This window comes from Heterocephalus glaber, unplaced genomic scaffold (genome assembly GCF_053883595.1).
Source record: "Heterocephalus glaber isolate CG9 unplaced genomic scaffold, H.glaber_assembly_v1.0 deba00001689, whole genome shotgun sequence".
Lineage (NCBI taxonomy): Eukaryota > Metazoa > Chordata > Mammalia > Rodentia > Bathyergidae > Heterocephalus > Heterocephalus glaber.
In genome coordinates, this window is record NW_028258414.1 from 3,714,973 (window position 1) to 3,739,103 (window position 24,131).

The following is a 24,131-nucleotide window of genomic DNA, read 5'->3' on the forward strand; positions in this document are numbered from 1 at the left end:
GACCCATGAGATTCAGACAGATTTCTCGCTGCAAGTCCCAAGTTGAGCTCCCTTGTCCTCCTGCAGGGTTGAACTCTGCAAGGTTCTATTGCAGGCTGCAGCTGCCCTTCCCCTGAAGATAGTCCAGGTTCCGATGGGAGGTGATGATCCCTCCAACTTACCAAGCATAGTGGTCTGGTGTGCCTTTATGCAGAGATTCTCTTCACTTTTCCAGTGGGCTTCAGTTTTCATCAGGGAGCCTGAGAGAGGCCCTCTCTCTGTTGTTCACTTCTGCAGCTCAGGACAATGGCCTTTATGTCCCCCTGTGCCTCTGTAGTATGGAACCAGGTAGCTGCACAGCCAAGAGGCCAGAGGTGGGGGGGGCGCGGGGGGGCCTGTTATTGCAGGCATCTGCACGGCTAAGCTGTCGGCTGGTGAGTGTGCCCAGGTGGGGGGTCCTCACGTCTCCTGGTCGCTGATCAAATGATTTTTATCCTTTATTCTATGTATGTGATGTAATGTGCACATTGATTTGCACTTTTTGTGGTTTGTTTGTTCGTTATTTCTGTGTTACTGAGAGGGCTGAACTCAGGGCCTTTGTATTGACCTATATCCCCACCTTTTTATTTTTAAATTATTTTGAAACTGGGTCAAGTCACTAACTTGTCTACTCTGGGCTTGCAATCCCAGAGTGCTGGGAGTACAGCCGTATGTCACCACACCTAGCTTGATTTACATCTGTTGAACCATCCTTGCATCTGTGGAATGAAACGAACTTGATCATGGTGTATAATAATTTTGATTTGCTGATGAATTTAATTTGCTAGTATTTTGTTGAGAATTTTTGCATTTGTCTTCAAAAAGGATATTGCTCTATAGTTTTTGTTGTTATTGTGTCCTTGTCAGGTGATGGTGATAGTAAGGCTCGCCTCGTAGAATGAATTTTGGCATTGGCATTAGATTTTCTTTAAAAGTTTGGTAAAACTCAGCAGCGAAACCACCTGGTCTTCGGCTTTTCTTTGTTGGGAGACTTTTTATTAATGGGATTTGATTCAACCCCGTCACCTGATATTGGCCCATTAAGGTTTTTTTGTGCTTTTGGTTCAGTTTTGGTGGGTTTTGTGTGTCCTGAAATTTGGCCATTTTTCCTAGAGTTTTCAATTTCTTAGCATATAGTTTTTCAAAGTAACTCAGTACTTAGTGTTTCTGGGCTATCTGTTTAAATGTCTTCTTTTTTGTGTGTAATTTTATTTACTGAATTTTCTTTTTTTTGTAGTCTAGCTAAAGATTTGTGAAGTTTATCTTTTCAAGATTGATCTTGTGGTTTTTTAGACTCACTTTTTTCTACATTGGTCTTTATTTCTTTCCTTTTGTTTTGGGTTTGCTTTGTTCTTGATCTTTAAGTCCTTGAGATGCATCATTAGGTTACTTTTTGTTTGTTTGTTTTTTAGTACCAGGGATCAAACGCGGGTCCTTGCGCTTGCGCAGCAGGTGGCGAAACCACTGAGCTAAATCCCCGGCCCTTCATTAGGTTATTTTAAGTCCATTTTGTTATGTCAACAGTCATTGCTATAAATATACCTCTTAGTGCCACCATTGCTGCATCCCACAGGTTTCAGTATGTTGTTTCCATTTTTATTTGTTTCAAGAAAAGTTTTAAACATCTTTTTTGACTTCCTCAGAGCCCACTGTTTGTTCAAAAGTGTGTCACTCAGGCTCTTTGTAACTGTATAGTTTCTAAAGTTACTCTTGTTGTTTCAGTACACTGTGACCAGAAAGAAAACAGGGTATGATTTCATTTTTTAAAATTTGTGACTTATTTTATAGCCTAATATGTGATCTACTCTAGGAAAGTTTCATGTGCCAATGAACAGAATGTGTACTCTCTAGCTGTTGGATACAATGTTCTGTAATTGTCTTTTTCAGTTGTTCTTTCAGACAGGGTCTTGCTATGTAGTTTGGCCTGGCCTTGAACTCACTATCTAGCTGAAACTGGCCTTGGACTCAGTGTGATCCTTCTGCCTTAGCCACCTGAGTGCTGGGATCACAGGCTGCCATATCCAGCATCTGTAAATGTCTTTTTAGGTCCATTTGATCCATACTGTAATTTAGCTTTGATATTTATCTATTGAAATTTTTTGGGGGGGATCTGGCTGATCTCCTTATTGATGATAATGGAATATTGAAATTCCCTATAATTGACTATTGTATCTGTTGTATCTCCTTTCAGTCTCATAGTGTTTTGTTTTTTTTTTGGTACCGGGAATCGCTTCAGGTCCTTGTACTTGTGAGGCAGGTGGCGAAACCACTGAGCTAAATCCCCAGCCCTCATAGTGTTTTTAAAATAAAACTTGATGCTCTGACATTAGATGTATAAAAATTGCTAGTAATCATATATGATGTGATCATAAACTAGGGTGAATGTTGAAATAAAAAATTTATTACAGTAAAAGACACTGCCATTAATCCCTTCAAAATACCCTTTGCTTCTAACACATTTATCCCATTCTTGCCACTTTCTGAAGCAGTAATGGAATCCTGTGTCATTATTATTATTTTGTTATAATAAATTATTGGAATAATTTTACTTTGAGATATTTAATTAGGCTTTCACTAATTTGCCCAGGCTGGACTTGAATTTGTGATCCTCGTGCCTCAGCCTCTCAGAGCATTAGGATTACAGGCATGTGCCACCATGGCCAGCTAGTTAATATCTTCATAATGAACTGATCCCTGGACCATTATATAGGGACCTTCATTGCCTCTACAGGAAAACTATTTTCGCTCACTTTCTGGTTCCATTTCCTTGGACTGTCCTGGCCATCCTTTCACTTTTCAGTTTGTGTGTCTTTCCTGTGAGGTGACTTTATTGTAGGTAGCCTATTTTGGGGTCTTATTTTTTAGATCCTTTCAGCCAGTCTGTATCTTTTAGTTGGAGAATGAAGATCATCTGCATCATTATTGAAAGGTGTAGACTTATACCTGTCATTTTGTAGATTTTCTTCCAGTTGTTTTGAATATTCTTGCTTTATTGTATTCATTCATCTTTATGATTTGGTGGTTTGCAGGATTGCTAATATTTGACTTTTTTCTATTTCTCTCTTGTGTATATGTTCTTCCAGTGTGATTTATTCTTTCATATGCTATCACAATGCTAGTTATCTTTCTTTTGATTTTGCATGTAGGACTCTCTTAAGCATCTTTTATAACCCTGATATGATGGTCATGAATTTTCTCACTTTTTACTTATCTAGAAGGTTCTTTATTTCTCCTTTGGTTGTGATCTTGTTTGACAGTTATTTTCTTTCAGGACTTGAAATACATTATTCCTTGCCCTCTGAGGCTCTAGGGTTTCTGCTGAGAAATGTACTTCCAGTCTAAATGGATCACCCTTATATGTGACTTAGTGCTTTTCTCCCCTCAAATTTTACAGTTCTATCTTTGTGCTGTGCTTCTGAGAGCTTGATTATAATATGCTGTGGGGAGTCTCCATTCTGGTCATGTATGTTTGGGATTCTTTAAGCTTTCTGTACCTGAATGTACATGTCTTTCTCAAGATTAGGGAAGTTTTCTGCCATTACAGTAACACCTTGGTTCAGGAATGCTTCTGTTTGCAAACAAAAGTGTTCGGCAAAATTTTGCTGCTGTTTCCAAACTCTGCATTGGGTGAGAAACATGACCATGGTCATCTTCCCCACACAAACACAAACGCAGCCAACTTCCCCCAAATCCTAAAACAAATTTAAGTTCATAAACTGAGGTACAGTGCCACTGTATTTCATTGAATAGGTTTTCTATGCCTTTAAACTTTATTTCCTCCCTTTCAGGTATGCTAGTGATGTCAATGTTTGCTCTTTTAATGGTGTCCCAAAGATCTTGAATGTTTTCTTCTTTTTTTTTTCTATGTTAACATGTTATTTCAAAAGATATGTCATCATGCTCTGATCTTTCTTCTGCTTCATATGGTCTTTTGTTGAGGCTTTCAACTGCATTTTTTATTTGCCTTTTTGAGCTCTTCATCTCCAACTTTCTGTTTAGTTCTTTTCCAGAATCTCTCTTGGCTAAATTTCTCATTCATATCCTGCATTGTCTTCCTGATTTCATTTAATTGCTTTTCTATGTTCTCTTGATATGGGAAAGTTTTAGGTAACTTAATAGATTGAATATTAAGGTAGTTGTAGAAACAAAATAAGTAATGTGTTCTTTAAGATTTGCTTTTTGCATAACTTCTTGTTTAAGGTGACGATTATCTGACTCTAACCGTAACTTCATTAACCTGACAAAGTTACCATGCCAGGGTGAATTTACAATGTATATGTGCCTATCTTTTGTCTGTGACTTGTAAATAGGAACTGAAATTGTATTTACACATCAAAGACCACTAGGGATGAGATAATGGCTAAAAAGGATATAAAAAGGGAACTGCTGAATAAAGGGGGCGTGGATAGTAACCGGACCTGTTTCTGGCGTTCCTGCCCGCTTGCGAGAAGAAATTTTATTTGATCCGAATTCTGTGTCTCCGTGAATTTCTTTCTGAGATTTCCACAACACTCTTAGATCTCATTAGGCTTTTAAAAATCATTCTTTTGAATTCTTTATCAGGTATTTTATCCATTTTGATATCTTTGGATTCTGTTACTAGAGGGCTGTGATCTTTTCAAGGTGTCATCTTGTTTTTTCATATTGTGTTCCTACTTTGCAGTTTGTGTCTGGTGGGATAGATATCTCTGTATCTTTATGAGATCGCCTTCTTAGTAAATGGCTTTCTTCTGTAGATGTGTCTTGCTAAATTGGTTTGTTATGCAGTGTTGAGTTTATTTCCTGTTGGGCACTGTAGTGCATTCTCCTTTAGCCTCTTTGGCTGTGTGTAGTGAGTGTGGGTGCAGTCCACACCATATTGCAGTTGGAGAGACACACCCTCTCTGGGTAGCACAAGAATGGGTTAACACTAGCAGTTCCAGCAAGTGTGGTGTGGACAGCAGGGTGGGGTACATACTATGTGTCGCCTCCTGCTGTGGGAGTCATTGCCCCTGTTGGATGATGGTGGTCTCATCAGGCACTGTTGCTGTTGGCTCTGTTACATGTAAGAGTCTCAGGCACCGGCTACACTAGTGGGAAGGGGGGCCTAAGTACTTGTCCTCAAAGGAGACAATAGTGGGGCCAAGCGCCTCATGGGGAGAGATGAGAGCAGGACTCTCAGCTCCCCTCCCACCCATGGCACTCATACCCAGTCTTGTCAGCAGTGGGTGATGAGACAAGGTGTAGGGGCAAACAACAGCGGGAGCCATGCAATGAGGTGGCAGCAGGAGTTGTCATGTTTCTCTTTACTGCTGCTGTGGCTGCTCCTGTTCAACTGTGGGACCTTAGGCCTCTCCTAGCTGTGCACGCCTGGGCATGGGGTGATGATCAGTACCTGGCCGCTTATTCTTTGAGCTGTAGTTCTCATTAGGGCTGGAGCAGCAGAAGGTCCCACCTGGAGCCAGACATGATTGCTCTGAGTGGAAGTCTTTGTGGGAGAAAGTGAGCAGGAATGCAGCAGGCATGGTGCACTCTTGGGACCTCCTTCAGCTGTGTGCGCACAGAGGGCACAGTCAGAGCCCTGGCATTGCTCAAGACTGCCCCAGCACGTCCTTGTTGGGGAGAGCAGTGGAACCGTAGAGTTCTTTCCCCACCTTGCTAGTGACAGGTACCTCAGGGATAGCTGTGGCAGGCACTGCTTGGCTAATTGCCTCTGGTCCTGGGGCCAGTGTGATCCTGCGCATGATCTGCCATGCCCTGGCCTCAGAGGGCACGTTTGGAACCCCTAGTTGGTATGGGCAGTGCATTTTGAATCCCTTGTGTGGCAGTGCCATTGCTGTGCAGAGCAGCACTCTTGTTGAGTTTGTGTCATACTAAAGGCAGGCAGCTGCCACCAAGCCCAGGGAGTGGAATGTCTGTGGGTCTCAGAGATAGGGACATGCAGAGGTTTCCAACCCCAGAGCAGTCTAATTGCAGGCAGTAGGTTTCTTCTCAAGATAGCTCGTGGCTACAGCAGCCTGGGGGTTTGCTGGGGGCTGCTGTGAATGCCTTTTCCAAAGTGCAGACATCAGGTCCTGATGTAATTAACTGCAGGCTTGGAGGGCCGTGAAACTCCAAAGGAGCCACCATTGCTGGAGTCCACACCGATGCTGAAGCCGCTGGGACCCTCATCTTCACTCCTGCAAAGGAGAGACCCACTGGGGGCTGGCTGCAGTGGTGCAGAGGTGGTAGGGTAGGAAAAAAACCTAACAAGATACAGTAGAAAGGAGACAAGAAAAACCATGAAATCATGATTTTAAAATTGCACTTTTAGGAAAAACTGAAGCTTCAAAACACCAGTTATTTAAGCTATTTTCCTTTCTATGAAATTCATTTAAAAAAATTCCTAAGGGTCTTAATAACACTGAGCAGAAAAAAAAAATAACACTGAGCTGTAAACTGGGCTCTGGGCCCACACTTTTCCCCTGTAACCGCCATTCTCAGGAAGTGCAGTGTTAAGCAGGCAGAGCATCTCAGCTTCAAACCTGTGTAAGTGATTTCCAGACTTAACACTGCTCACCAGATGGGTGGCAGACAGGCACTGGGACATGTATCCTCCATGGCCCATCCTGCGGACACCTCAAGTCTCCCTAAACCCCCTGCCACTGACATGAGGCACTCCTGTCTTGAGGACGCATGTTCTGTTCTCTTTGAGTATGTGCTCTAAAAATCTGCCTACTAAACCTCTTTGTGCCTCTTCTGATGAATCTTGAAAATTCTTTTTCTGTGTGTGTGATGGAAGTCAGCGAACCTATAACTTATCCTTTGGGTGGGGTGAGTTGAACTTCCCCATCTGTGCTTTGGAGGACCTCCTCTGACCCTGTCCTGTGACACTGGGAGACTTTGTCTCTCTTAATGTGTTGTTGCCCTGGGTGTCTGGATCTGACAAGGTTTTCTTCAGTTGATACCCAGTATTGTCCTACAGTCCCCTCAGTGCAGCTCTTCACCTGCTGCTTTGCTCCTTTGTGGTGAGCACTGGACGCTTCTGCTCAGCCGTCTTGCCCCTTCCTGCACTGGGTATTGGAGGATGAGTCGGCATTCACTTGGAGAATGGAGAAGGGGTGAAGTGGGTTTTCAGGTGTGAAACAGCACTGAATGTTCTGGGGAAGAGGAAAAAATACTGCATTGTTGTATGGGGGAGAAAAGGCCATTGGGCTACAGCGGTGGGCAGAAATGGTCTCCATACTGTTCTAGAGATTTTTAGACTTTATTCTTTGGGTTTTGGAAAGTATTTGTGTCTGTGTGTATGTTAAACAGTTTTACTGAGATGTAATCTACATACTGTAATTCATCCATTTTAGTTGTACCATTAAGTGACTTTTGATAATACAGAGGTTTTCAACCATCATTACTACCCAGTGTTAGAATATTTCCATTGCCCGAGAACATTTTTGTGCCCAATAATAGCATGTCAGTCATTTCTACATTTGGCAAGCATGAATTTACTTTCTGTCTTTATAGATTTTCCCTTTCTGAACATTTCATATAAATGAAATAATGCAATATGTACTCTTAATTTGGATTCTTATAATTTTTAAACATTCATCCATGTCACATATTAGTAGTTCATATTAGTAGTTCATACCTTTCTGTTGCTGCAAAGTAGCTCATATATATGTATATCTCTTTGTTTATCTCTAGCATTTGATAGGTATTTAGATGGTTTCCAGTTTGGGCTATTATGAGTAATGTTGCTATGAGCATTGATTTGCAATCTTTGTGTCAACTTTGTGTTTTTATTTTTCTTGAGCACATATCTAGGAGTGGGATTACTAAGTTGTGTGGCTGATTTTCAGTTTATGTTTTTAAGAAATTTCCACTGAAGTTGGGTGTGGTGTCTCACGCTTGTAATCCCAGAACTCAGAAGGCTGAGTGAGGCAGGAGGATTGCCATAATTTTGAGGCCAGCCTTGGCTGCATAGTGAGTGCAAGACCAGCCTGAACTACACAGTGAGACCATGTCTCTAAAAGCAAAAACAAAAACTAACAAAAAATAAATTGCCATATTGTTTCCTAAAGTTATTGTACCATGTTTGTCCTGAGGATTTTTAAGAAGAAGAAAGATTTGGCTTTGCATTTGTGCTAATCCTGAAACCCACAAAATGCTCTAGCTCAGCATATGTTATGTTGGTATAGAATGGCTGAAGTGTTCAAATTCTAATCAGAAGATATCTTGTAAAATGTATTTTGTATTATATATTACATGGTCTCTGGACCATGAAAAAAAGACTCAGAAATAACTTCATCTGAGTGCTGTTTTTTTGTACGGTGTACCTAACTGTCCCACAGAGGGTGGCAGGTAGCAGAGGTCATTCCAAACTAGAGTAGTTTAAAAAGTCATTCAGATTTTTATTTTTGGGCACTGGGGATCGAACTCAGGATCTTGCACCTGTCAGGCAGGCCCGGTGCCACTGAGCTACATCCCTGGCCTGGTTAGATTTGTTTTTAAAGGAAGGTGTGTGCTTTATCCTAGGGTAGGGAGAACATTATAGAAGTGTTGGGCACGGAGATTGTTGGGAGATAGTTGCCAGAGTTAATTTGGGGTGAGACTGATATTCAAATTAATTTTGTCCACCAACCATGAAACAATGGATAAAGTGATTTCTGTCTCACAAAGGAAGTCATCTTGCAATATAAAATGCAGCTTGAAAAGTCCATCAAGTGCCTAAACAACAAATGAATTCTGAGAGATGACTATATTTTACTGGAATCAGTATTTCCCTTCTGAAGGAGAAGAAAATCCAGAATCAAATTAAATGTTAAAAGAGTAGTTTAACTTTTTCCAGAATCAGAGGTGAATGACATTAGAAAAGAGCAGGATTTTTCAGCTGGGCATGGTGGTCCACACCTGTGATCCCACGTCTCAGGGATGCTGAGGCAGGAGGATTCAAAGTTTGAGCCCAGCCTGGGCAACTTAGTGAGTTAGAAGGACCCTGTCTGAAAAATAAAAAGGGATGGGGTTATAGCTCAGTACAGGGGTCCTGCATTCAGTCCCCAGTATGACCCCTCGCCCACCTTACAGAAAAAAGAGTAGGTCTTTTCTTGAGCTCATGCCTGTTGATACTGTGAAAGGATGGCTCTCCTGTTAGTCTTCTAGCCTGAAGCTTCTGCCACTACCAAGTCTAGGCTGCCGGTTAAGGCAGGGCAGGGAAGAGTGGCAGTAGGAGCCGTGAGTGTGGTTCTTCTGGGATCCAGGATGGTTCTTTTGACGAAATGTGCCTCCCTTTTAACTTCTACTTGGCACATAGTAATTGTGCATAGGTAGGGGTTCTGTGTGGCCTGTGGTACAGGTGCACATGTGTAATGATCAAATCAGGGTAAGTAGCATTTCTGTCACCTGAAAGGTCAATCATTTTTGTTTTGGGAACGTTCAAAATCCTCCTTTGTAGCTATTTTCAAACGTATTTCACTCGTTAACTGTAGGCATCCTGGTGTGCAGCAGAACCTTACTTGACTCTTCCTATCTGCATTTTGGTGCGCATTATCCACCCTTCATTGCTGTCCTCCCTTAGCCCCTGGTGACCTGTGTTCTGCCCTCTATGTATATGAGATGCACATTTGTAGCTTCCACACACGTGCAAGCACACGAGGTATGTGAATTCTTGTGCCTGGCTTAGTGCACGTAACATGAGGTTTCCTTCACATTCATCCATGTTGCAGCAAATGCCAGAAAAGTTCCCTCCTTGCTGTGAGTTTCTCAGAACTTAAGCATGGAGACATCTTTTTTTTTCTTCCTTTCTCTGGTGACTTAACTGACACCCAGCAGCCTCTCTCGGACTATGGCTTTCAACGTGCTGGGCCTCATCTTTGCTTTCTTGTTTACCTTTACGGGGAAGGTGCGCAGGTATGGAGCTAGCTGTGTCCCTCACGCTGTGAGTGTGGCCTGGCATTTTCACAGACCTGTTCTGCAGAGCTGAGGCTTTAGCACCTGTCCATTTCCTCCAAGTGCACAGTAGATGTTCACTTTTGAGAGGCTGGACCTATCTTGCCTCAGGAGAAACGTTTGGTAGTGACTGGAACAATTAAGAGAGTCTTGTGGTCAGGTCTCCTGGCTAGTCTATGCAACTACTTTTGCTTTCTTTCCCAGAGTTTATTTATACACTTGCTCTGACATTTGTTCACGTTTCAGATTGTCCTGTGAGGTCATTATAAAGATTCTAAGAAGACCCTTTTACCCTCCCACTCAAGTGCCACCCTGCACATGGAGTGAGTTAGTCCAAGTTGCAGGAGAGATGTTGTCATTATGTTCAGCAGGAGGTTAGGTATGGGTTAGGCAAAGGCACAGAGATGATTTCATATTCTAAGCTCCATTATTTTCATTAACTGTTTCCTCAGATACCTTGAAATAGTAGTTACAGTTATGTAGAATTTGATGGTCTACAAAGACTTTACATGCTTGATCTCACTCCTCCCCTTCTCTGAGGTGGTTGGAAATACAAGGTGTGATGGGAAAATACAGTGAATGTTTAAATTAAAAAAATTACAGTAAAAGACACATCGCCACTAGCCCCACCTCAAAATACTTCCCTTCATTTTGAACACAATTATCTCATTGTTCTTGCCATTTCCTGAAGCTGTTCTGGAAGTCATTTTTCTTGAATGTCTTTAGTTGTGCTATTGTGGCTGCCTCAATGTCCTGAATTGATTGAAAATTTTTACCTTTCACTGTCATTTTGACTTTGGGAGGTTGCACAGTGCCAGATCTAGTGGCTAAGGTAGATCGGGACACACTATAATATTTTTACAAGCCTTTCTGTTGGATGGCACTCAGGTAGCAGCATTCACTGTATTTTTTAAAATCATATCTCATAAAGGCAAAAGAGGACTTCCAGAACTACTTTAGAAAGTAGCAAGAATGATGGAATACATTTGTTAGAAATGACGGGAGTATTATGAAGGGGATTATTGGCAATGTCTTTTACTGTAATAATTAAAAAATTTAAACATTCACTGTATATTTTGGTTGCTCATTGTAAAGGCAGGATTGAGTTGTTTGCTACATGCAGTAAGTTTTGTGATCATTTTAAATATTTATTGGCTATCTCCTGCTCATAAGAGATCCTTAAGCATTGTCATATGTGTGGAGGAAAATCCCAACTCAGTTGCTTTTATTCTGACTTCAGACTATTTTATGATTTAAATGTCCCGATGTTACTTTAAGAATAATTCATGTTAAGGCTGTTGCACTGTTAAGATGGTGTGATACTTAGCTTATGTTACATGTGTGGGTCACCTCTAAGAATCTCCAGAACCAGGTGGGGTGGGCAGTGACATTGAAGTTCAAGTCACATTTTTGAAGTCTTTGACATCATTTCTGCCATTCCAGTGCAGCTATTTTTTTTTTTTGGTACCGAGGATCGAACTCGGGACCTTGTGTTCACAAGGCAGGTGGTGGAACCACTGAGCTAAATCCCTGGCCCCCAGTGCAACCATTTCTAAGACAGAGATCACAAGATGGGCCACATGGTCAGGATCAAGAAGGTATCGTTAATTGGCTGTGACACCCTTCTCCTTTGAGCTAGGAATTAGCGTCAGAATCCTCAGTTTTGCATTTCTAACAGCGTAGATCACACTTTTTTTTGCTTTGCTTTCTCTGACCAAAAGGGTAGTTTGATCCTTATAGTACCCATTTTCTGTCTTAAAATTAAAAGAAAATAAAGAAGAGCTGGAGATGTAGTTACATGGTAGAGCACTTGCCTAGTGTGTGTAAAACCCTAGGTTCAATCTCCAGCACTGGGAAAAAAGTGAATTATTTAAAAAAAAATTACCATATGGTAAGGGGTGGGGATGTAACTCAGTGGTAGAGTACTAGCATAGCATGTGCAGGGCCTTTGGTTCGACCCTGAGTATCACCTTCCACCCCAAAAGAAGGAAAGACAGAAAAAAGGCTATGATGGGCCAATGCTTCTCAAACTTTAAATGTGTACATGGATCACCTGTATCTTATAAAAATGGAGATTCTGATCTGGGGTGGTGTTTAGCTTCTGTGTTTCCAGCACCATTGTGGGTGATGCCCATGCTGCTGGTTTGTGGACCACACTTTGATGATCAAGGTTCAGCACTAAACCATCCACTAGAGACAAGACAAAGCTAGAAAATTATGTTGAGTGCCACTCAATAACCAAAGAAAACAAACAAAAACCAGGCAGATATTCCATTAGAAGCTGAAGTTTTATTATAGGATAACAGTACATAAAGCACATCTAAAATTGATGTGTTCGATGCACTTTTAATAAAGGTAATGTAATATTAAAGGTACAGTTTCTAAGTACAATATAACAACATTCATATTAGAATGAAAATCGGAGTATTTAAAAGACAACATTAAATCTCTCTTTTTTACAGCTTGTATTTACAAAATGAATCAAAATATTTTTTTTTAAATTCAAGAGTCAAGAAAATAAACAGCTGGAAATAAGCAGACTACTGTAAAGAGTGAATTGAAAAGAAAACCCAATGTAAGTGAGAAGTTGGATGATGCTCTAATAAAGATCATTAGCAAAGTTTTAGTTCAATGCTATTTTTTAGGATTCTTGTAAATGGCTTGCATTTTTAGTGTGGCAGAAAAGGAGATTTTACATACTGTACACAGACAGCATATGTTTATAGGTACAGTATCACTTTTCAAACTTGCATGTATATTTACAGAAGGCTGAGTTTGTTACTCACAGAGTTTTGTGAAATTTGTGTGCTTAATCCTCAAGACCTACACACAATTAGAATCAACATTTCATGTGGTCTTTTTAAATGTGGTTTTTATTCTTGGTTGTAGAAGAAAATGTTAATCATAAGGCTTGGTATACTTCATAAATTTGCCAAAACAACCCAGGAAAAAAGTTTTAATTGGGGCCACTTGTAATTTAATAATTAGCAGATGCTGACATGTGCTGGCCATTGTGCAGGCACAAAGAGATACACTGTCTACCCTAGGGGTGCTTAGGATGCTAAATAGTGCCTTAAAAAAAGTTTTAATCTCTTTCCAAGTGAGACAGTTAAGGAATGACGTGATTTGTGTTCAGCGATTTCTCCCTAAACAGTAGCCAATTCACTCTAAAGGGTTAACTATTAGCATTCGCTTTCATGAACCACACAATTGCATTTATAATTAAGGTAATATGAACTCTTCCATAAAAATGGAAAATATCTAGAATGGTGGGTAAATATGCAGTGCATGGGAGCCACTGATCATGGCTTGAGAATTTATCACTTTCAGTTACAAAAAGTGCAGTAAACAGAAACATTTGCTCTATATTTATAAATTGCTCAAAAATCTTTGCTAAAGATCTTACAAATTCAGTAATATTACAGAACAATTCTAATCAATATTTAATAAGGCTAACTACATCCTTAGTTAGATATTTGATATAGTCTGATTTTTAACAATGCCAGTAGGTTTTGGGAAAATAAATGAAAGTGTTTAAGCTCATTATTAAATGACTGTAGAAATGAAGCTGTTTTATTCAGTTCATAGAACTAGTTGAGATGGTTGAGATAATGTTAAAACACACTATCCTTTGTCGAATTGGATGGCCCATGTTCTTCCAATGGATGTTTCCATACTTCTTATGACTCAGGCTGGGAAAGGTCTAGTCTGCTGTCAAGCCACCATGAAAATTTGATATAATTGCTTATATTCTAGAATAGGAGTTAAGTATACAAATCTGTCAAGTACCAATGATATAATTCCTTAAGAGAAAAATGTATTATTCCATTAAATGAGAATGTTTCTTTGGGATCTTGAAGGTCTGGCCAAGTATTTTTCAGCTAAGGAGATATAGAATAAAGCCAAATAGTAGCAAACATAAAAGTCAATGCAAATAAATTTTCATATGTCCATATTTATAAACAGATTCACCATATAGATGTCAAATATCCATACTAAGGAAGTAATTTTATCCTAATTAAATATACTCTAGAATAATTTATATAATGACAGTATGTATTTAAAGAGAAAAGCATGTCCCAAATCTAGCACTCTGATACAGCTGCTAGTTGGGCACAGGTAGATATATATATATATTTGTGTATATATATATATATATATAATATGTATATATATACAAATATATAGTTATACTCAGTGAAATTAACAAGACCCAAAGGTGGTATTGTCTAGGAATAAAAGGGATAATTTTTTTTTGTTCACAAAAGTAACTTATCTAGCACCACACATCAGAAAAACACAAAAATAGCACACTCTAGTTCTAAACAGCTATGTCTAAAATAGATTATATAGTAAAACCGATATTATACAGCATATTGTGGATTTGATAAACAGATAAATATTTGCACTGAGTAGGCTGTTTATAATATAACATTTTCTTATCTATACAGAATGAAAGCCAAAAAGTTAACTGTATAGAGATGTGCAGAACAACATTAAATATTATGACTCAAAAGCAGGGACGAAGGTAAACTTGAAGGAAGAGTAAGAGAGAAAATGTTTACAGGCCATTACAAGTTCTTAAGTTAATAGTAAATAAGGAATCAATCGCTCAAGTTGAAAGCAGTAAACAAGAGATTGCATTTACATGCAGATGTCTAAAATTTGTATTTTTTAAGTCTATGCACAAAAGTCATTTGTTTTATTGCTTGACATTCAGTTATGGCTAGATTATTTAACCTTTTTTTGTACTTTGGAAACAATATTGTTAAAGGTGCCATAAAAATGGACAATATTGAAAACGGTTTGCAAATAAACCACCTAACACTGCAGTTCTTTATACATATTAAAAGCCTTGTCTGGGGTTTGTCATATGTTAAATATATTTAAACTGGGAAAATATGTTGTAGCTTGAAGCCTCCCATTGGCCCAAACATCCAATACAAAAACACATCTCCACAAAAGGAGCAACAGACAACACAGGTACATTTAAAGAAGCAGCCAGCTAATGTCCTAATGTTTAAGCATTTACCACTGTTATATATGAGATTTCAAACCATTGTGGATAAGAAGAGAATTTTGAATTCAGGAAGATGTGTACAGTACATACAGATTTTTTTGTGTGAAGTCATATTCACTATATTGCTCAAGAATGATCTGCATTTCCAATGCAATCTGTTCATTGATAATCAAGTTCCTAAAAATAGTATTCATCCACGTTAGAGTAACAGTGAGTGAGAAAGGAACATGGGAGAGAATTTTGTTGTTCTTAGAGAACAACACGATGGCATGTGCAGTACATCAGAGCTAATAGCAAACTATCATTCATTAGCCCCCAGAAGGTTCAAAGACAAAAGTGTGGTACTGCTCATGTGGCAAAGCACACCAAATGTAAACAGCAGACACGGATTCTCTAGGTATCTATTTGAAAACATTCAGATTCACTTTCTTCACACAAGACTCCATGTTATGTTGCATCACTGAAAAAAGGTGGTTTCTATTTGGATTGAATATTCTGTCATTCATTTATAAGGAAATAAATGACTGAATGTATTTATTGCTCTAAGTTCTGAGGGTGTGGTTGAACATGGAGATGCCCCCTCCCTAACTTGGCTCCATGGTATGAAGCCAGGCTTCTGGACTATTTTTTTTATTTTGAGAGCCTGACAAAACTGATACATACACACACAAACAAGGAAACAGACCTGGAAGTGAAACCAGTTACTTTTGGAGACATTGCTAGTCAACCTTCTCATCTCTTAAAAAAAAAAAAAAAAAAAAAAAAAAGAGCAATAGGAAGGCCTCTTTAATCACCTCTGGTGGGACCTTTTCATGTACTGGTGTTTAGGGACAAAATGAAGACCTGTGTTATACACCATTAGCAACAGATCAAGGTTTATTGTTGCAATTGTATTTCTGGGCACATAATTTGAGCTGTAGTATAAAGTCTCTTTCATGGGGTTCTGTATCATAACTTTATTATAAGTGGCAATCACATGTTATACTATGTAAAAATATCAACCACCTGTGTGTATGAATATAAATGGAAGGAAGCAATGAGATGGGGAGGGAGATTTCTGCAATTTTTCATATTCTTAACAAGGTGAAAGTACCTTTGTCACGTGATAGGCACGGAAAGTTTTCCCAAATTATGCTTCTCAACAGTAATAGGTAAATAGAGTGAATGTAGTCTACTCCAAGGGTGGAAGAATCAGAACCAGCAATCAGACTGAGTTCCTCTGACTTTAGGTAAAGTAATATATGGGAATGTGTAAACAAAGATTATTTTTAAAGTGTTGATGTGTAACCCTAAGAGCTAGGTGAAGTAGCTGTCATACAAGTGGAGTTTGATTTGTCTTTAAACAGTAGCTCCTACAGCAGTTCATCAGATATCTACAAACTACAGATGTGTCAGTTAGAACTGTTTTAGATAAAGGGATGTTTGGTTAACTTCTAGAGAACATAGTGAAAACAAGTTAATTGCTGGCATTAAAAAAAAGTTGCATCGTTATCCATTTCACTGATAGGTCTTATCACTGGTTTTAAAATTTTTTATCCTTAATAATAGTTTAAAACATAAAATGTTTAATATTTTAAAATATCTTAATTATTAGAGAAATGGTAACTAGGATATGTAAGGGCTGCACTTGGATGCACCATGTTGGTGCATTTCTATTTTGAACATACTGTGTAACTCTGCACTGCTTTGCAAGTTATTCGTGTTCTTAAATACACAAAACCGAAGAGCACATAAGTTTTGAACTCAACGAAATGAGACAATAGTGAAGAGTTTACACGCATACACGGTTCTACATAGTTCATTTGTGCCTTGGAGGGATAACATTATTATTATTAATAATAAAAAACAATTTGTCCCAGTAGTACTGGCCACCCTGTTTTAAGAGTTTTAGAAGATCCCTGAGCACATTGTTTCTGACTCTTAACCCCAACTCCAAAATGATATCAAGATGGATTGTCATTCACAGTAAGTCAATCATAAGGTGCTTAATTTACCCTTTTTTTCATCAATCAGCACAAAGGACTGTCAGAAAAATAACTTTTATTATTATCTTAAAATAATAGCACTGGAAGGACATATGATTTAAACAATCAATGTTTGCAACAGTGGCTTTAGGATTATTATCTGGCTGCCCCTCAACAATAACAAGTGATTCGATCGACATTCCTTAGCCAAAAACAAAAGGAAAAAAAAACAAAACAAAAAAACAAAACACTGTACAAATATGTATTTTTCCCTGAGGGTTCAAGGTACACCCGCAAGTGCTCTATGTACATATTGCACTGGAGAGGAATGAAGAACATGTGCAAAAGAGCAACAGTGAGAAGCTGACACACCGCTCAGACCTTTGCATTGAGGACTCGCTACGTTGCTTTGTATTTTGGAATGTCGGAACACAAACAGCCATTCCTTTGTCTAAAACGAAAAACACAAATCCCTACTATGGCACATTCAATGAAATAAAAAGTTTTCCAAAGACAGACAAATTCCATCAAGAAAATAATACAAAGTTTGTTTGTTTGTATTTTTTTTTTTAGAAAATTACATTACTTTCTTTCTTTGTTTCACATTACAAAATCTTTTTTTTCTTTACACAAATCACATTTTATTGCAGGAATATTTCAAGTGCCATCAAATATTTATAGAAGGGTTAAAAAAATAGAAGTCTCTCTAAAGTGGTCCAGACAAGGCTTTGTATAGAATAAATCTTTTTTTTCTCCATCTTCTAATTTTGATTTAAGTATTTTGAATACATTTTCTTTTCCATTGACACTTAGTAGCCTAGAAGCGGTCCGACACATGCACATCATACACACGCAGGTCTTACACACACATACACAGGCACACACGCACGCACACACACGCCTTCCTCGCCCGACCCTCCGTCCACTCCCATATGCTCACAGAGATCTGGGTATCCACACTATAAAGAACAACCAAACTTAGAAGCAGTGTCTTAGGTTTTCCTTAGGTTAGGAAGGGTGAATTAGGATGCTGAAGACTTTTAAAAACTCATAGCTTTAACACAAATTAGGATGCTGAACACTTTTTAAAAAATCCATAACTTTAACACAGTTTGCAAACTGTCCAAAAAGCACTTTCATCTGCACTGTTGATTTCACTGTGACCATGGCCAGTTTTTTCACAATACGGTATGATTGTTTGGATACCATTGTAGCAGTGGTACAATGCTTTGTACAAAACCTCATTTACCTTGTTTTTAAAAATTATATAAAAATGTTAGTGGAGCCAAGTTGACAATAATGTGGTTCCAATCCTTAAAAGACTACTGGATATTTAAGTTTAGGAGACTCTGATTATATAAACTATCAAGAATAATTGTTTTGGTATCACCTAGTGTTTTGTGTCATCACACAGGTGTTTAGGAAGAAAATAAAAATGCAAATGTTTTCACATCCTTTTCTAGACTCAGAATTTCTTTCAACTGCATTTATTGTTTAGCTTCAGATCCCAACATAGATCCAAATAATAGTTGTTCCCTCAGTTTCTCCAAGCACGTCTCTGTCTCTACAATTCTGTTCCTACACTGTCAGTGGACTTTACTCTGAAAGTTCACCTGCTTTTCTTTCAGAAACACCTAGAAGCAGCATCGTGTTACTCTGTCTTGGTTTACTATAAAAGCAATGTCACCATGTCATAACTATTAATGAGATTAGAGCATTTTTGTTTTGCATTATACACATGCAAAATCCTTTCTGAGAAAAGGAATTTCTTTCTTTTTTTTTTTGGTACCGGGGATCGAACTCAGGTCCTTGTGCTTGCACAACAGGCAGCGAAACCACTGAGCTAAATCCCCAGCAAAGGAATTTCTTTTTAAGTTCCACATTACTTTCTCTCTCACCCTTAGAGAAGTTCAATTAGCTCTTCTTATTCACAAATGGGACACTGGAATTAGGTTTAGTTGCTCTTTAATACGCTAGCACCTGAGGCTGGTCATATTCAGAAAGCTTTGGTTAAAAAGAAGTTATTATACTTTAATAAAACCATCCCCAAATTTAGTGAATCTGAATGACAAAAACCAAAATACCCCCTCCCCCAAGAGACCCCACACCATTTACCCTCATATAATGGACAAATAAATAATTGAACTAAGCTTGCTACTCTTTTCAGAGTATAAATATTAAACTTTAAAGGAACTATGCTTACTTAAATAAAAATTTGATTTAACCCTTCTTGCCCAAATATAAATACTATATGCTGACAGTTAACCTCTCTATATAAACACTCACATAAAATTTTATATGCCTGTAAGAAATTTAAGTAAATATTACTCTCATCTTCTATTTATGGTTAAACCTTTATGTTATCTTTTGAAAAAAAATGTGGATGTTATTTAGGCTTCATACACACTTTTGTGTGAATAATTCCTTCTCCAAGTGCCTCAGGAAACGAGTCAGGAAATCAGTGAGGTGCAAAGCAGAGTAAAGTGCTCTGAGAAGCCAGTCCTAGTGGTCCAGCTCAACAGCAGGGGCCGCAGTCCTGCAGAAGATTCTGAGGGGGTCGTTGTGGCAGAGGAGGCCTTTGAATGTGTGCGCTTCTCAGAAACTCCCACTGTCACACCATGGAAGATACTGTCTTTTCCTTACAAACATCGTCTTTGATGTTGGACCAGTAGTTTGAATCCCACTCTGGATGTGATTAAAATCTAAATGCCTACATTCCCAAAAGGTCACTTGTTTTCAAAATATGTACCCTTGTACATCAGACTGTTCCTTTGCCATTCCCCACTGGGGATGATTAAAAAAAGAACAGGAAATTAAACAAAAAGAACTCAATATTTCTCACCTCAACACAAAAGCCAGACAGTCTTCTAAATATTTAATAAAATAAATTACAATCCACAGTTTTCTAGTGAAGATAAATACAAGAGTAAATGTTTGCAGCTAGCATCCACTTCACTTTAAAGGCTTAAAATATTTAATATTAAATAAGAGAAACTGGTTCAACATTGTATACCTCCCTCACCGTCCTATCCATCGTCTACCAAATATGGAGAGCTGTAGTCTAGAATAGTGGCATGTAGGGACTAGTCTAGAATCGGATCACTCTGAGATAAATGTGTAAGTTTCCTAGATTATACCAAGAGCATAAACATTCAAAGAATGCATCATATCCTCATGTGGGGAGTGTGTGCTTGTTCCAGATAGAATCTTTGGGTTCTTATAATAAAAGCTAGATTCCAATAAATATTCTGGGTACTGATTTATTTCCAAGTTTAGGCTGAGTCCACGTGACTACTGAATTGTGTAAAATGAGCCTCCCCTGCCTCCGAAAGGTGGCATTTTAAAAAGCTTTTTTTTTTTTTTTAATTTAAAAAAATGTGCATGATGGTTTAAGTCCACAGCACCAATCATTCAACTTTGTATGAAGCATAAACACATCTATCCTTAAACTTATCAAAAAGCAAAATATAACTTAGGGAGAGTTCTGTTTCTAATTTCAAATTCACGTGTGGAAAAAAGTCCAACATGTTGATTTCTAGATATGACCAGCCAGTCTTTTAAAAGTCAGTTTGTAAACAGCAGCATAAATACCTCCCGACGTACCTTCCGAGCCTTCTCAGTTAAACTTGTGTTTCTGGTGCACATGCGACACGACAGTGAACACGCTAGCATTTAATTCAAAGAAAAAGGTGCAAAATGAAAGTGCCTTATCAATTCAACAGGAAAAGCTACACCAGTAACTACATTTTATATTAATTAAAACAATATATAAACAATATCTCTTTTAGCTATATATAGTCTTCATGCCCATTTACCCTGTAATATATTATAATGCTATTGTTGCCAGTGCTATGGACCCTTTTCATGCCATCCTGCTGACTGGCAGTTATCGGTGAGAAAATAAAGACTTCCTTCATGAAACAAAGAGCAAGTTGAGCAAAGTAATGCTGCAACTTCCGCTATGCACACCGTCACCGATCACTGCTGGACGCTCTGTGGGAACTGACAGCCTGACGACTCTGTAGAAAGTCTTCGGGCAGTGAGCTACAAGAAAAGGAATCCTCCGATGTTAGTACCCTCCTTCTGTTGTAAACAGGTCAGCACTCAAGTTGAGACAGAAAAAGGGTCCATATCTGTAGGCATAATGGAAATCATATGCATGAGAAAAACAAGTTCAACTTTTATTTGTTTTCATTGTTTCCCCTCCTTTGCCTGACCCCGATCACCAAAAGATGTGCAGTGTGTTGGCGCTCCAGGGCTGTGCAGGGCCATAGAAAGTGTCTTGGTTAATTTTTGTTTTCTTTCCTTTTTCATGTTTGTACTTCAGACATTCTAGAAGTGCTCGGGTGATACATTTACCCATCGATTTGCATTGCTGGCTCAAACTCTGAAGTGAACAACTCCTTGTATAATGGAGGAAAATGAAGTCGCACAATGTCTGGGTATATTGCTTTAAATGCCATTAGCTTTTCCGTGTGTCGTCCACATAAGGCTCTTAACGTAGACACCTTGCATATTAACTGTAAGTGAAAGGACAGGAGGTCAGGTGGGAACAGGCATGTGAATGAAGAGTCAAGGAGTCTGCTTGATCTTTAGAACACTGTTTATAATGGTTGAAGAACACTTGAGGCAACTTAACCTTGCAGAAAGAGGACTGGTAAAATTAAATGATGATACAGTCGTGTCATAGGAGGCTAGGAATACTGAATGCTAGTTTGAAGATGAATAATTGAACCTAAAATGGTAATGCGAAGCAGAAGTTGGCCCTGCTTGTCAGTGGCAGGGTCCAGATGAAAGCTCAAGGCGCTCTCTCCTCCTCCTATTCCACAATGCTCTCTGCTCTGCCACCCCGAGCCCTACCCTCTACCACTGTGGAAGCGTTCTGGTGATGGAGACGTGGGCAAACCGAAGTCCTGGGTGTGCGGGTACTCAGCCAGAGACCAGGGCATCCCCTGCACATGTTATGCAGATCTAGTACCAGTCAGTTCTAAGGGCAACAAATGCCTTCTAGATAGAGAACTTTTGTTGTAATAGCCATTCTGGGTCTGAGAAAAGAAGCGAGTCAGAAGGCCTGGATGGAAGTCCTTGCATTGACTCTTTACCAGCTGAGGGTAACAGCATGATTTGCAAAAGTGCCCTTCAAGTCTAAAGCACTGTACAAAGAGTGCTTATGGCTGCAGCCCAGGATAGCCCTCTTAGGAAGTGTTTTTTACCAGATCCTCTTAGATGCTCTCTAACAAAATAATTTTACAGAGGTCTTGCTTTTGGGCAAGAAGACGGGTGAAGTTCCAGAGGGGTCCTTCCCTTGCATTTCCCATTCCTGCACCAGTCACCCATGTAACAGGTGCAAAATCAAGAAGAAAAGAGTAGTTGACCATCAGTTTCTCCTTTCTGCCCTCACAGCAGAAAAGGAAACAGGAACACAAAACCCAATACTGTTCAGATCATCCTCTCATGTAGTAAAATGTATAAAATAAGAATATGGCTTCTTCTCAAACCAAATACTATAAGACTAACACTGAAGGATATTAGCATATTTTAAATTGGCATCCTAACTGTGTTCCAAAAAATAACTAGCAAAAGTGAAACCTCACGCTGGGAACATGGGACAGCAGCAAGAAATTGATAAAACACAAAAGTTATTTATAGTTGACTAATGAGTTTAATGGAAAGAGGACTAATATTAAAATACATGGTTATCCTGGCTCTTTTAGTCCTTCATCACTTTTTTCTTCTAAATTCAAAGATTCTTTTTCTTTTTTTTTTAAATTAAATTCTTTTAAAGATTCTTTTTCTAACCTATAACAATGCAGAACCTTAACTCTACTTTATGTGCAACCTTATGGAATAGGAAGAGGAGGATTTCCTGAATGTATTAATGCTTTAAAAAAACTCCTTTCTATCTACAATTGCCCTGTTCATGTAGGGCCCAATGTGATCAATGATAATAAACAGAAGTTAACCTCAGTAATGGGTTTTCCTAACAGAATGTTTTGAAATGGAGATTTCTATCTCTGAGGTAGCCTGTGGCGCACTTTTGGGGATTATGATTTAAAAGGGCAGCTAGCAGCGTGATAATTTAGGCCATGCCAAGTGGAGCCCTTCAGCTCTTACCTTTGTTAGTATCCCGTCCTCTCGGTGATTCTTCTGTAGGACGTGTTGAAGAGCTAGCTGAATTTTCTGTTGCAATTTTTCAATTTTTACCTTTTCTTGGAGCCACGAGCGATCTGAACATGAAAAATTACACTCTTTAGGATCCCTCCTCAAACACCATGTCGGACCACCCACTCCTCTTGCCTCCGAGGTACAGATGATTATGCTGCAATGTATATTTCAAGACTCACAGGCCAGTTGCCCCCGTCTTCCAAATTTTGCTTAAAAATCCCACTGAAGGAGTGGAAAAGCGATCCATGACCTTTACAAAACACAGTGTTAAGCCTTTCCATTTTTACTACTACTCAGAAGAAGGGAGGATCCACCCTTTCCAAAGCATAGCCGTTTGAATTTAAGGCCATACTCATACAACTGCAAATAAAACCACCTTGTCCCCTCAGGCCTTCTCAATAATTATATTTCTGGATGAAATACTTATATCAATCCTGCCAGCCTTTTTGGAAAATATGAAAATTGCCTTATAATCCCGGGCAACTAAAATTGTCAGTAGAACTCCAAATGACTTAAGGGTGGTTATATTAGGATAAAGTCTTTATGTGTAAGAAGACAGTAAATTTGCAAAAGTGACTGTCCCCAAGAAACAGCGCTGGTTGAAAACCTGTGGACAGCAACCAGATGGATTTAAGAAAAGGTAGAAATCTTTAAAAAAGACGTGTTATTGGGCTGGGGATTTAGCTCAGTGGTTTCGCCGCCTGCTACACAAGTGCAAGGACCCGAGTTCGATCCCCAGTACCAAAAAACAAAAAAGACATGTTATCTTGGAGACTGAGTTAAGGAGGACAGCCCTACTCTACAGTTTCTCTTGGTATCTAGAGTTGCACTCTGGACTGGGTTTCATTCAATTCTGATTTTTTACAATTTTATCTGAAAGGCATGAGGTCTTCTAAAAAGAGTTTACATGTGTGGGCAGGATGTTCTTTGAAAAACTTTAGATTTTACAAAAATGGCAGCTGCTTCTGAGAGCCCCTCAAGTGTTCTAAACCAATAAAAGTTATGCCCCTTGTAAAACTTCTTTACCTGGAAAAATTTTAAACCATTTAGTTTCTTTTTGTTCG

The 24,131-nt window shown here is 38.9% G+C and overlaps 1 protein-coding gene across 5 annotated transcripts in view; it reads right to left on the bottom strand.

The window, feature by feature from the left end:
• Positions 1 to 12,187: 12,187 nt before the first annotated feature.
• The window catches only part of Rora (RAR related orphan receptor A), a 674,381-nt gene continuing 662,437 nt past the window's right edge, over positions 12,188 to 24,131 (bottom strand). For all 5 annotated transcript variants that reach the window (XM_021237123.2, XM_087199153.1, XM_087199152.1 and 2 more), the window contains 2 exons: positions 23,017 to 23,129; positions 12,188 to 21,422 (listed from right to left, as the gene is read on the bottom strand). In XM_021237123.2, coding sequence (XP_021092782.1) covers positions 21,258 to 21,422; positions 23,017 to 23,129 — 278 coding nt within the window. In that variant the 3' untranslated portion in view covers positions 12,188 to 21,257. The remainder of the gene's footprint in view (positions 21,423 to 23,016; positions 23,130 to 24,131) is intronic.